The sequence below is a fragment of the Crocodylus porosus genome, unplaced genomic scaffold (assembly GCF_001723895.1).
Source record: "Crocodylus porosus isolate Cpor-Errol unplaced genomic scaffold, CroPor_comp1, whole genome shotgun sequence".
Classification (NCBI taxonomy): domain Eukaryota; kingdom Metazoa; phylum Chordata; order Crocodylia; family Crocodylidae; genus Crocodylus; species Crocodylus porosus.
The window spans coordinates 55,023,464-55,038,023 of NW_017728931.1; the positions used below are offsets into that span (position 1 = coordinate 55,023,464).

The 14,560-nt window shown below is 39.5% G+C and overlaps 1 protein-coding gene across 2 annotated transcripts in view; it reads left to right on the forward strand.

The window, feature by feature from the left end:
- VEZT (vezatin, adherens junctions transmembrane protein) overlaps positions 1 to 14,560 on the forward strand; it is a 98,392-nt gene that overhangs the window by 55,123 nt on the left and 28,709 nt on the right. For both annotated transcript variants that reach the window (XM_019545061.1, XM_019545063.1), the window contains exon 7: positions 11,396 to 11,543. In XM_019545061.1, the coding sequence (XP_019400606.1) occupies positions 11,396 to 11,543 (148 nt within the window). The remainder of the gene's footprint in view (positions 1 to 11,395; positions 11,544 to 14,560) is intronic.

Below are 14,560 nucleotides of genomic sequence, written 5' to 3' on the forward strand. Positions count from 1 at the left end.
CAAGTTATGGCACTGATATTAGGTTTATTTCTGTGATGCAGAGATATGCTTGTCTGAAATTCAGTTCAATAAGAATGGCTATTTTGATAGACAAATTTGGGTCCTTCAATATATGTAACATAACTGCTTTAAACATTAGACACTTGGGTCGGATCCTACTCCAGTTATTTGATGCGTAAGTGAGATTCTGTTCTCCCTTGCTGAATCCCTAACACACTGTCATCTTAGCCTTAAACCTAAGTCCCAAAGAACAGTGAGGAAAAAGTGGATCTGTTCTCTTCAAGCAGGGTAAGATTGGATCACATTTAGCTTATATTTTGACAGACTTACGTTTAAAAACTGTCAGTGTTTTTTAAATGCTATTATCAACCATGTGGAGATAGATTAGAGAATAGTGAGTTTGCTAATAGTGAATGATTATGTAAATCATACAGGCATGGGATATATTTGTCAGGATTTTTACTTTTTCATAGCTTTCTGTTTTATATTGTTAAATGCTTGTTTTCTAATTCAAAATATTTTCCTCTATCAAAATGAGTTAACAACTTAGGCTCTTTGAAGAAAAGAAAAGCCTCCTGGGTCACAGACAGATCTGCCTGACTCAGGTTAAACCACATGTTGCAGACACTGTCTGACTTTTTCCTAATTTTTATTGTATGTGACTTCTTTTTTCTGTGGAAATCCCTACAACATCCACCCATACCTACAGAGAGTTAAACATTTTAATACACCACTTTGCTCATAGCAACATGGATTACACAAACCTGATATTGTATCATAATTCATTTCAATGAGACTGAAGATTTACCCATATGCCTAAGGCTAGCATGTCACCTTTGTAGCTAGGCAACTCGCTTCCATTATACTGCAGTTACTAATGTAAATAAATAAATATTGAGGTAATTAACATTTGTTTTAGTATAAAATATAAATGTGTATTGTTGAAGTTCAGTTAAACATTTCATTATATTTTTAACTTCCAGGAAGCTTTGATCTCAGACTCGAAGGACCAGTAACCTTTAACAAGATGAAAAACCTTATCTTACATTTGTTATATTAAATGTCAGCCTTCAATTATAGGATAAAAATATTGCTGTATCCTGTTATGACATTCTTCTTTTTTGTTGCTAACACTGAGGGTCCATTAATGTTCTAGAAGTTATAAAAGAAAGAGGATGGGAGGATTTCTTTTTAATGTGGCAAGTGAAGGCACAACAGGATGCAGTGTTTGAAGTTGAGGCTAGATAAATATAGGCTAGAAGTGAGGTGCAGTTTCTTGACAGTGGGGTTAATACAGTGTATCCTTGGTTATTGATTCTCCCAACACCACTATTAGCTGTCCCTGTCGTATAACAAATTGTTCTCTTTCTAGGTTTATTTAACATAGTGCTGTATCTCTGCTCTTACTGTTCTCTTTTAAGCTTTATATAATACAGTACTGCATCTCTACTCTTCAGTTTGATACAACAACTTATAACTATTAGATTTGTTTAACAAACTGTTCTCTTTTTAGCTTTTGTGTATTAATTTTACTGTTAAGTTTAGTATTGTTTTGCATTATTCATCATGTGTTAGCATGCATAATTTCTCGCAAGGAATATGCTGTGGTTTCTCTTATCTGAATTAATTCAGCTATCCTAACATGTTTTTGGCAGAGGTTTTTCAAAAGAATTTGGGTAACTAAGCATGTACTATAACAGTTTGCCAAGGTATATGAGTTTTCCATCACTCAGTCTTGAAGAACTGGATCCTGCACAATTGGAATAAGTTGGAGTTTTTTCACTGATTTCACTGTAGCAGTCATGCACTAAATCAAGACTGGATAGGTGAAATTTGTTGGTCTGTGTTAAGGTGGAGGTCAGATTTAGGGATGTGCAAGGTTAAATGTTTAAACAAGTATATTTATCCTGGTTAACATTTAGCGCAGGGCACAGTCTGGCAGGGAAGGGAAGTAGCATGGTGCCTCAGGCACAAGGTGGCAGGGCATGCAGGAGGGAGGAGGAGTCAGGGTGAGGGGAAGGGGAAGGACGAGAGGTAACTAGTACTCATAGCTAGTCTACTCCCTCTCTACAAGTACACTGGCAGCTGCAGTAGGCTGGGAAAATCCCCCACCTGCTGCTGCCACCAACAGCTTCGCTTGGGCTGTGTTGTCTGGCAGGGCTTGCTGCCACCTTGTCAAAGGCCGCAGGGAGTGGCTCCCAACCCTATCCCCATAGGGCTAAAAGAGCATTATTCAATATAATTGCTGTTTATTTGTATCCCTCTTTCCCCCTCCTACCACCTCCACAGGCAATTTAAATGAGTGTGTCAAGGTGATCCATTATGTAGCCAAATTGTAGCTATAAATGAGGGTAGAAAATATACCGATTAAGTCCACAGGTTCCTAGGAGAAATTCTGTAGTCTTGGTATCCTACAGATGGACAAGTCTGTTGTCCTGCTTTAATTACCTATGTAGTATGCAAGATAAAATATGCTAACACTTTCTCCTTGGGACACTGCTGCTGTGTGTAAGTTAAGTGCAGCTCATTCTAGCTAACTGCAAGCCATTCCAACAACAGGCCTGTCAGGCTGTGTTTTCACTGGCCATCTACTAGCTAAGAAGCAGCAATATCTCTTGTAAATGGCTGTGCAACTACTGTTTTGATCCAGGCAAAACATAGGACAACCAGGACCGCCTCAAATGAGATGTGTGGTACTGTTGTAGGGATATTGAGAGGCTTTTGCTATTAACATTTGTGAAGATCCTTTGATGGAAATTTGTTTGAAGAGCAAAAAAAAAATGGTTATTTACTAGGTAGACATGACACTCTGTTGTCTGTACTCTATGAGCAAATAAGGTCAGGGTTCCTATCAAGAGAATTGCTTAGAGATTTTTTACTGAGTTTGTGTTTTGCTTTAAAAGAAAATTTGCTTTCTCTTACTTCAAAATTGTTCAGGAAGTTGGTAAGTACAAGGAACGGCATAATGAAATGAAAATGTACAGATGCATAGAAAACTGAAAATGAGGGACTATCTAATGTAGCTACTGTATTTTCTTTGGCTCTTAGATTAACAACAAACGATTAATGAATATAAACGTGTATGTTTTAAAAATGTATTCAAGGACCATATTTAGTCATGCCAATTGATTATGTTTAGAGTAATCAGCTCTGCTTTTCTAGGTTATATAAAAGGTAATATTTAGCAATTTTTATTAAAATTCTCACATCTTCTTAGAAAATGGGCAGGGAAGTGAAGGTTTAGCATTGTTTAAATGAAACTTCCTTGGCATGCTTTGGTTGCTCCCACACACATCTGTGTTTGAGTGTTTGTCTCAGAGCAATGTACTTTCTGGCAGCATGTACTGAAGAGAAACATTTATGTTAATTAGGAGAGTGTGATTATAGATTTCCCTGAAGCTGAATCTCCCTGAAGTTGATGTGGTAGCTATAACATTTTTGGATTCCTTCATGGCTGTTTCAAGAATTACTTCCATCTTTTTGTGTTGATATGTTAAAGCAGAGCTGTCCAACTGGCCGCCCACAGACTGCATGCAGTCCTCAAGGGGTTAATATGCAGTCCGCAGGCTCCTATTTAGCCATCACTCCCCTCCATTGTTCTGGCTGCTATGGTGGCTGGAGGCGCTGGGCTCCCCCATTTTCCTATTTCTGCTTCCTGCCCCATTCCTGGGGGTAAGGCAGCACAGGGGTGGGCAGGGGAAGGAAAGGTCTGTGCTCTGCACACAGCCAGGGGGAGAAGAGCCAGGGGGACCCCTGCAGTGTACAGCCCAAGTAGCATACAGCCCCCAGGAGCCTGCAGGCCATGGGGTATGTGGCCCCATGGGCTGCAACCACCTGGAAGTTGTATCGCCCTTTTTAAAGTGGAATACCTTGAGCAGAGGTTCCCAACCACCAAGCCATGGCTCAGTGTCAGGCCCCGACAGGTTGGCTGCTGGGTCGTAGCTTCTGCCACCAACAGTCATATGCAGGGTTAAAGCTGGCTGGCAGGTCGGCCGTGGGAGGGAGGCAGCTGGCTCTGTGTGTCCTGTCCTGCTCCTGCCACCATGGACACATCTAGCAAGGCACTGCCTGTGCAGCAGGTACCGGGCCCACACATGGCAGGACCACCCAGCCCCACCTACGACTGGGAGTGGGAGATGCAGGCAGGGAAATGCCTGGGGCAGAGGACGGGCAAGCAGCTCTGCTGCTTGCTGCTAGGAAAGTCAGCAGAGTCCCTTCTTCCCAGGCAGCCCCATCTGGGTCCCCTGTGGCACCACCTGTGCAACCTCCCCTTCAGGGTCCCCCTGGTGCCCATGGTTGCAGTGCTTCAACCTGATCCAACCTTTGGAAACCCCCCATGTAAAAATGAAATTTACATATTTAAATGTAATTTACATATTTAAATTAAATCATTTGCCAGTCCACAGTATAAAAGGGTTGGGAACCACTGCTCTACAGAGTTCTAGTTACAGTATTTCTGATTTTCAACTGTTAAGTTTATACTTAAGCCTCATAGCTTTCATACTTCCTTTTACAGTGCTTCATTATTGATATTTTAAAATTGGCAATAACAGCTGTATAGTCAAATTGATATTGGCTGCCAGTAACTTACTGGTATTGGAAACATCATTTGAAAATGATTTGTCCTAGCAGAGATTCCAACCTCTTTAGTTAGTTTTTTTTAATTTAAAGTTTTGGTATTTAAAAAAATCTAGAACTAGTAGGCAAGCCTGTGTACAGCCCTAGTGTTACAAATGCTTGAAACTTGCCATATTTTCAGTAACATGATTTTGAAATTCATACTTGCTCCTAGGCTGAATGTATTGGACCAGTGGAGGATGTAGAACTGCAGATGAACTGAAAATGAAATATATTGTTAAAACTGCTTCACAAAGTGCTTATGCTGTTGGAAGACTTTTTTGTTGCAGAGAAAAATAAGAAAGAACTTATCTAGACTGTCAGGCATCTGATCTCAAAGGACCGTGGCCTATTTTTTTCCATCTTAGGAGAGGATAAACATGTTAATCCATGTGCTCTATCCTATTAGGTTAATTTTAAAACATCTGATCCTACTAGCACCTGCTAGTTTACATGAGTCAGTAACCAATTGCAACACTTATGAATAGTTTCATTAGAGGCCTTTGCTTTGCACTGATGCTGGGAGGTCTAAAAAGCTGTAATTAGGCTTTTGCCAGCTTAGGTTATTGGAAAATTTTAAGAGGAGTGTTGCCATCTGTTTGGAGGTTGCACACTCAGTACTAGTTTCTGCTGGGCCACTAAGACATCATTGAAGGCATTGCTTTTTTGCTAAAGTGGCAAAACTTTTGTGGAGAAGATTTTTTCAATCCCATGAAAATTAAACAGGTGGAAAATATGAGAGTGAAAGGGTGGAGCCTGTAATTTACTCTCCCGGAAAATAGTTTAGCCAGCTGGGCAAGAGATCAGTGCCTCTAATGAGCCGTGTGTGAACTAGGGAAAGGAAGCATAGAGTTCACAAATCTTAATCAAAATAGAAATTGAAGAAACATGGTTTGAATTAAGGGGCTTTTTTCCCTTAATACTTTAAAAATGTTTCAGAGTTCTGCCTGGCAGAGGTTGCTGTAGGTGTGGATGATCTCTATTAAGTGTTTTGACAAAATGCCTATTTTGTGACTTAAATACCTTAAGTGTACAAAAATCAGAAGTAAAATCAAGTGTAAAATCAGAGATACTGAAAAGTGAATAATAGATATATGGAGCCTTTTGGCACCTTTTATTTGTCTTTTGGTTTCTGGCCTTTAGTTTATACTTGTTAATGGTTTTTCAGACATTTCTCCACAACCACAAAGGCTAGAAACAGAATTTTTAATGGAAATTGAGATTCTCTTAATGTGATCTCTTAATTCCATCAACTGAGGCTTTAAGAAAAACACCAAATATTGTGTGAGTTGGCAGTACTGGATACCTACCACAAAAACGAAATGATTGGAAAGCATGAGTTAAGCAGAGAAATGTGGCACATGGAATATACACAGCATTTTCAGGAAAAAGCAAGCATTCATTAAAGACTGATGAAGTTCAAGCCCTCTGCTTTAAAACTCTCAAAATATTGAAACACAGGACACAGACAGAAGTGTAGCTCCTCACTGTAACTCATGGTGCTTTTCAGGAAACAGCATGAATTACAGTAATCCTTCAGACACAACTGAAGTTCACTGTTGGTTCCTGGGGGTTGGGGGATCCAGCTGCAATTTTGAGTGGCTGCAAGTCTGCCACCTCGGGGAGGCTCCAATTCACCTGCTCCACCCTCCGGCACCTGCTAAAAAAACCTCAGTTTGATCTCCCTCCACTCCTTTTCCCCCCTTGTATTCCAAAGACAGCACTGGGAGCAGGGCCAACCTGTGTCAACCTACCCTGCTCCCAGCACACATGGAAACAAGTTAATGAAGGCATTCACTTTGGAGTGCCTTCATCTGAATCCTAATTACATGCAGGATTGGGCCCTTTTGAAGTGCTCTTCAGCTGTATTCTTCTGTAAGGGGACAGCTGAAGAGCGTTTTCAAGGGGCCGATTGTGCGACAAATATAACTTCTGTGTGAGTCTTCAGAGCGGCAGACATTGGGGATACAACAAATACAATATTTTTAGTTATCACAAAATGTGAAATGGAGCTGGTTAATAGGAGTGGTGTAGATTCCTATTATTTGCATTACCATTTTTCCCAGTAAAATTCTAATAAATGGAAAAGGGAGAAAAAAAAATTCTGAAGCTGGTAATCTCCATAATGTGGCAATACACTGCAATATGCATCACATATCTTTTTGTCAATTCTTAGTTGTTGGTAAATATGCATAAAATTATGGCGGTCACTGTTCAAACTCCTTACCTGTGTTCTCGCACTTGAAAACATGAGCATGCACAATCAATAAGGAAATGCCATTCTTACCAGATCAGTTTTCTTTCTCGTAGATATATTGCTGCATGAGTGATTGTAATATAGCTGATACAGCTGTTAAAGACAAGAAACATGTTAAATAAATATACCTCAAAAAAGTAAATTGTGCTTATTAATTTAAAACAACAGAAAGGCATATGTAATCATCACCAAACTACAAATATGAGACATGATACCTGTCTGCTTACAAGAGATAATATCTTTCCATGTACTTCTCAATCTTTGCACTATATGATTAATTGATCCTTGGCTTTCTTTGTCTAGTTTCAGTTTATGTAGTAAACTATAACATTATAAAAGCTGATATGGGATTAACTAGACAAAATGTAATTGAATAGAGAGCAAATGTTTTTATTATTCTATAGGAAAAATGCAAATCACTGTCCTGTGCAAATCACCAGTACACGATAAAGTAGAATCTGTGCTTTGGTACTGATTTGATAGCACCAAACTAATACAGGAGGCCTTGGAACTGTGTTAGAAGGAACTGAGGTACTGGAAAAGGAAGGCAAGGAAATGTGAAACTGGTGATGTGTTGAAAGGAGAGTGCGAGGGGGGGAAAAAACCAACAGCTAGAATGCACCTAAAGTGGCTACAGCTCTTGGTAATGGCAGTTATCTGAAGTATACATAAACCAAAATATGCATTTTTTTCTGGGTTTGGGTAGATGGTGAGAAGAAGAAAAAGATTTTAGTTGATGACAGCCAGCTTTTAGACCTCCTTAAGCATGTACAACCATACCTCTACCAGCAAGACTGCCCAAGCTTTTTGATAAGATCTCATGAATGAAGAAGATAGCTGGTTGAAGATGAATGCAAGCAAGGTAGAAGTTAATGCTAGTGGATGGAAGAAATCATTTTGAAGAGTTTGCAGCCAAAATGTCTTCTTTTTTTTTTAACGAGAAGCATAGCTTTCTTTGGGTGATCAGTTTTATTGGGCTGACTACCATGCAGCAGCCCCAAACCTACTACCAAAAGTACCTGATGACTGTTATCCAATAACAGATATCACCCAAAGTAATCCTTGCCTCTTGCATAATTCCTGGATAATCTCAGCTGTGACATCACTTTTTTTTTTTTTTTCAAAAGAAGGTACAAACCCAGGAAGTTGGTTCATTCTGTCAGTTAGGGGTGCTTCTGGATTCCTGATAAAGTTCTTGCTTAGCATGAGTAACACTTTTTCTGTTATGTCAAATTGGCTAGGACTATAGCCAATATCTCTGTCAGTTTATAACCTGGGCCCCAGTTAAACATGATTCCATCACCTTTCATCTGGATTATAGAAAGGCAGTATACCTGGGCACAGAGCCATCAGCCATTAGGGAACTCCAATTATCCAGATAGCTGTTGCTTGCCTGCTCAGAAATATCGTAAGATGTCACCTCTCCTTCATCCTCTGTAGTAGGGTGACCACCTGTCTCTAATTGGGTGGGACAGTCCCAAATCTAAACATCAAGTCCTGGTCTTGGGCCAAATGACTCTGGGACACCATTTGTCCCGGATTCACCTTAACACAGTCCCCATGTGTCATCCCCCACCCCCACCTTCATTCAGAGGTGTCACAAGGTCTGTGACCCTACTCCCCAGTGCACTCAAGGCAAACCCACCCTTATAATGTCCCCCCGCAGTGGAAAGCACCGTTTGCACCCTCCTACTGGGTGCGCATGTTTGGGGCTCAGGAGGAGGGGTGGCGGCTGGCACTCATCATCCCTCCCTCACTCCTCCAGCTGCCCCCCACCAGTGCCCTACGTCGCCCCCTTCCCACACTCACTTCTTGTTGTAGAGCTCCTTTAGGTGCTGCCAGCGATACTATACCTCTCCCCCCAATTGTTTTGTTTTTTCTTTAATGGTCTGTGTCCCCTGTTTTTGCATTTTCATAAATATTGAGTTAAGGTCTTTTCATAAATATTGAGTTAAGGTCTTTGATCCTATCATCAAAGCATTTAAAAAATCCTCTGTGGTATAAACAGTAGTTGACACTTCTAGTTAGGCATCGTTGTCTACCACTCCTCCCCCCCAGGCTGGATTTGTATGTAGCGACAGGAGGGGTTATTACAGCTATTCTTCACCCTCCACCACCAACACACATCACTGTGCCCCAAATTTTGGTAGTGGGACCCACCCTCACCTGCCCTGCCCAGCCCTTGTACGAGCCCCACAGACTGCATGACAGCTCTGCAGGCCAGATCCAGCCTGCAGACTGAAAGTTTGACTCCCTGGTCTATAAGTCTCATTTATACAGAGTCTGAATTTTCTTGGAGGCTGGTCTCAGACAATGGAGTAAACTCTCATGTGAACTTAAAGCTGTTGCAGATCTCACCACCTCTAAAACAAGTGCATAGCAGCATGGGTATTTGAAAGACAGACACACGCTCAAAGCAAAACTGTGCCGTAATAGGATTATGCTGCCCGTGTGCTTCTTTCCCTTGGCAAAGGATGAAAGAGAACCATGTGTGACATACGTTGCCTTGTTGTTTAGGGTATGTCCACTGAGAAACCCCAGCTAGTTCTAGTGTGTGTATGAGAAGTTATATTGCTGCATTAGCGTGATTCTTGTCCTAAGCTAACATACTCTGCTTCTCAGTATCACCCGTCTAGGTGGAAGTGCTGTGCTAACACCTATACTGCTTCTGGTACCTGGACTAGCTTGTCCAGAGCTAACTTGGGCATCTCAATAGAGCACTGCATTGTGCTATGTAGATATAGCCTTAAAACACTACTGGAAGACGCTCAGATGCTGTGATGACAAGGACAGCATCGAGCTAGGCTTTGTGTAGAATGGAATTTGAACACAGTCAAGTTTCCCATATTTCTGTACAAATTTATATACAAATGTTATGTGGATAGGGTGTTTATTCCATCTCTAAAAATACTTTAGCCTCAGCAATAAGTGCTAAATTTACTTAAAAATAAGATTCTCTAGTGTCAACCAAAATAATATTCCTTTGCTCTGATGTACTACTCTAACATCTATGTGTTGTTTTGATAGTATTGAAGTTTGCAGCATGTAGCACAACAGAAGGCTGTTTCCATGTTGGAGTTATGATATGGAAGAGTTTAGATCTGAAGTGTTACATTAATATTACCTTGCTTGTGTCATTGTTTATCTGTTTATATTCTAGCAAAGCTTAAGCCAGTTTTCTACCTGTTTCTAAATGTCATATGTTAATGAAGTAATTGGTATATGAAAAAAGTTATTTACTCCAGATTACAATATAGTTGACCCTACCAAAGGTTTCATTGTGTTCTCTAACACTCTAATTTGTTACTTTAAAAATCTTCTGTATATTCACATTAAATTAAGTGTCTTTGTCTATGAGATGAAAATTGAGTAATTGCTTTTCAAACAGGTCACCTAAAGAGTTGAAGTTTGGTTGGAGAAATTTACAGTAGACCTAATTCTGAAGCTCAGTGAAGTCAATAGAAAGATTTCCATTGATTTCAGTGAGTTTTGGGTTACTCCTTAAGGCCTCAGCTAGCAAAACATTTTGCTATGCACTTTTTTTCTTGCGAGTAGTCCCATTCATGCAGCTTTTACACTGGCACTGCTCATCTGGCTGAAGTTTAAAAATATGCTCAAGCATTTTCAATATCAGTTCCCAAAAATATAGGTAACTAGGAAAATAAGCTAATTAGGAGAACACTTCTAAATTATTGTGTAAATGAACAGCATGAAGTAAAGATACTCCTTCACAAAATGTGTTTTGTTCATTTATTTTGATGAAAAGTTTGAAAGTATATCATAGGTGCTACAGTGATAAGTCTCAAGGTAGTTAGTATTTTAGTACATTACTTGCACACAATTCATTACAACAAATTTTAATTAACATGAAATCTTACTACATATGATGTTGTTCAAGTTTTGAAAGTTTGATTTTGAGGATTAGAGATTTTCTGTTATGCATGTTAAGAAATATTAAAGAACCTTCAAAACCAGCAAGTGTGGAATTTAATATTGTTTAATCCTACAAACACATGCGTGCATACATAATAGGGAATCTACTTACCCTGGTTATTCAAATTTACCCTGCAATATGCACAAACTGCAACTTGCGTTAACCAAAATGTTGTCTTCTCCCTGACAACATTGCTCTGTTTTAGACCATCGCTGAATTAAATTTTTCTTTTTTTTTCTTTTCTGTCTGTCATGGTAGTTTATTCTGAATTAACTATTTAAAGATTCAGCAGCAGTTTCCTCACTTAATTCAGGGATTCAGGGATTTTTTTATTAACTTATTTTATTAATTTCTTTTTTGTTATTGCATTGCAGTTTGTAGCTTGTAGTGTTCTCAGTATAGGGCATTAAAACCCATTTTTCAAGTATGATTTTTGCTACACTCACTTTAATTTAAATTGGGACTGCACATATTCTCAAATGATTACCATAAACAAAAGCCTGTATTAATGGTAAGCTACTCTACTTTGTGTTTTCTCCCATTTAATACAAAGATTTCTTTGTTAATGGCCTTAACTCTGACTAAACCTACCCTCTAAACTCAGAGACTGACAATGTGACCAACTACATCTGTGTAGTTCCTTTTAAAGAGCTGGGTCTTGGACTGAGTGAAGAGCAGGTGTCTGAAGAGGAGGCACACAACCTCACAGATGGCTTCAGCCTGCCTGCACTCAAGGTAATCTGTCCTGGAGGGGTGCATACATACTTTCAAACACAGATTCATCACAAATCCATTTCAGCTGTAATAATAACCTGTTAATCTTAGCTTCTGACATCTGTTTCCCCCTACTTATCAGTCTGTAGCAGTAGCATAATTGGAAAGATTTCTGAGAGAAATTGATGAAGCTTCATTGAGAGCTTGGTCACATGTATTTTTATACTTATTTGCTTTTAGGTGGTTTTCATTTAACATTTAAACATTCACTGCAAGACATGGTGTTGATTTGTATTAAATCATACTTATCCTTTGAAAAACAATCAAACTAGAATTTACAAATCTGTCTCTTCCTAAATGTTGCTGTAATTTCATTATATCTTTGCTGAGAAAAGAGTTGTTGAAGTATTCTCCAGTTTCTTTGTCTTTTGGCTACTCATCTTGGCTTGAATAAAGAGAGGCATTCCAAAGACATAAATTGGCTGGTAATTGCAAAAAGGAATAGCTCCATTTTGCTGTGTAGTAGAATGGAATTCATAAGCTTGACTCCACTGTCGTGAATCAGAACTGTTGTTTGATCTCTTAAAATATTTAATTAAACAAAATAGCGGTCATTACCTAGTCTTTTAAACTATTTAATTTTGAGATGTCAAATAACCTGAATTCGAGTAAATGTTTGTTATTGAAAAGAAAATCTCATTTGAGTTCAAACCCTTCAAAAGACCAGTGGTTCTCTGTTTCAAGTGTTTGTTTGTTTTTACTTAGGAAAGTTATTGTTTGAATTGTATACAGCTACTCGTTTAATGTCATAATTATTTTTTTGAAAAATGCAACTTTAAGCGAAACTGTTAAGCAGATCCAGTTACGTCACAATAATTGCCTACTAGCAGATGGTGGCCAAACAACATTATAACTGAACATTGTGCAACTTTGAATGAGTATGTTCTCTAATAGATCAGCAATGTAATAACGTAACAACATTAACCGGGAAGATGTTAAGTGAGGAGTACCTGTATTAGTTTTATGGTGGTGACTTTTTTTGGGAGGTATTACATTTTATTTAGTAATCCCTCCTATTTGATTTCTTTTGTTCTGGAAGCGTCTGTAGTCAGGAGTCAGTTTGATGAGCTTTAGGCTTTATTCCAGTTAATTTTGAGCACAGTCTCTAAATTGCAGCATTTAAAGGGTTTTCCTCATAGGTACCTTGCAGACTCAATTGGTTTTCCATGTTTTTCCATGTAGGGAGAAAGGGAACGGAGCAAGGGGGAAGGGGCAGCAGAAGCCATGCTCATAAGTGGTGAAGATTTCCAAACTAAGGCTTTGCTTATGCACTGATTTAACTGAAACCAGTTTTTAAATTGATTTAGTTAAACCAGTTGAAATCCCTTTCTTGACATAGGCTATAAGCAGACATAGCCAAATGAAGCAGATCAGCTGTGCTAGGATGTGTCCCTGGACCGCTGTTCTGCTTCATTGGGCAAAAAAGACATCGCCCATTGTCCCATAAGTTTGGGCCTCTGCCCCTCCCAGGTTTTCCCACGTGCAGAAGACTGCCGCAAATCGGAACTACTAGGTACACCTCTGCAATCATGGAAATGGGGTTCCGTACTTACAGAGGCATGCCCAGGGACTCCAATTCTGGGTGCACCTCTGCAAATAGAGCAGCCCAGCCAGGCACTCCCCAGGTTTGAGGGGTCCTAACCTGCATTCCCCAAGAACTTCCCTGCAGGGATTAGTCCCTGAAACCCTGGGAGTGCCTGCCTAGAGTGGCTGCAGAGCATGGGCAGCTCCAGGCTGCCTGCGCTCTGCTACCTTCAAACAAACAAATGTCTGTTGTAAAATACCACAGATTAATACTACCTTTTGTGATGGCCTCACATTTGGGCATTTGTCTCACAACAAAAGGCATGGACATCTCTTGGCTTGCGCTTTGTACCACCATAAAAATTCTTACGGCAGCTCAAAGGCAACATCTTTTTCCAGTCATACATAAACCAGCTAACAACTATCTTATGCCATTTTTGAAAGCATGGTGGCAGAATGGTTAAACCTTTCTATGAAGACAGCCCCCTGGTGACCTACCTCATCATCAAAATTGGGGAACAAAAGGTAGTCAGATGCAGTTCTGACTGCACTGTTGCCTTGCATGCCCTTGCCTGTAAACCCTGTTATCCTACCCTATCATCCAAACCCTCCCTTAATCACATTAGCCCAATGAGCCAACTGGCCTCAAGATGGACACTGGATTTCGGCATATATCAGTTTAACTTAATTCCGTAACCGATTGTGATGTTTGATATACATGATGGAAGCTAAGTCAATACTCTATAACCAGTTTGTTTTTACCTGTGGATTTAAATAACTTAAACTATTTCACTTAATCAATATAAAATCTGTGTTGTAAGACCTAAATTCATTTATAATTCTTCTTAGGAACTTACCTCCTCAAAAAAACCTTCCTGTTTATTACATTTCAGCATTATACAAATATACATCAACATTTGCAGCAGTGTTATATTTTTAATTGAAATACATTTATGTATGCCTATATAAACTATATAGCTTTGTGTGTTGTGCCTTAGCCTGTAAGTGAAGGAAACCTTCTCCTCAAACAAAAACACTGTGTAGCAGGGGACAGCAACCTTTCCAGAGCAGCAGGCCAAAATCAGTGCAGCTTGGTCCAAGGTGGGCCAGTGCTTTTCCCTGGTATCAAGTTGCCATCAAGTTGTGTGCTACTTTGCTCTCTCCAAACTGCAGAATTCCCCCTACTGCCAAAATACTGCCAATATCTAGGCTTTGAAATTGCTTGCCTGGCCAAATCCAACCATAGGTTACTGATCCTTGATCTATAGAATAAAACACTTGGCTGGATGCAATAGGCTCTTGTGTTATTTGAGTAAAGTAAAAGTAGCCAAACCTGTTGGTGATTAGAAAAGCCAGCTAGTCTAAATATGTTTTGGATTTCTTTTTCTCTGATCCACATGCCTTTTTTTCAGGTAGGTTTTGGATCACACTTTTTTCTCTTTGCAAAGTTCTCT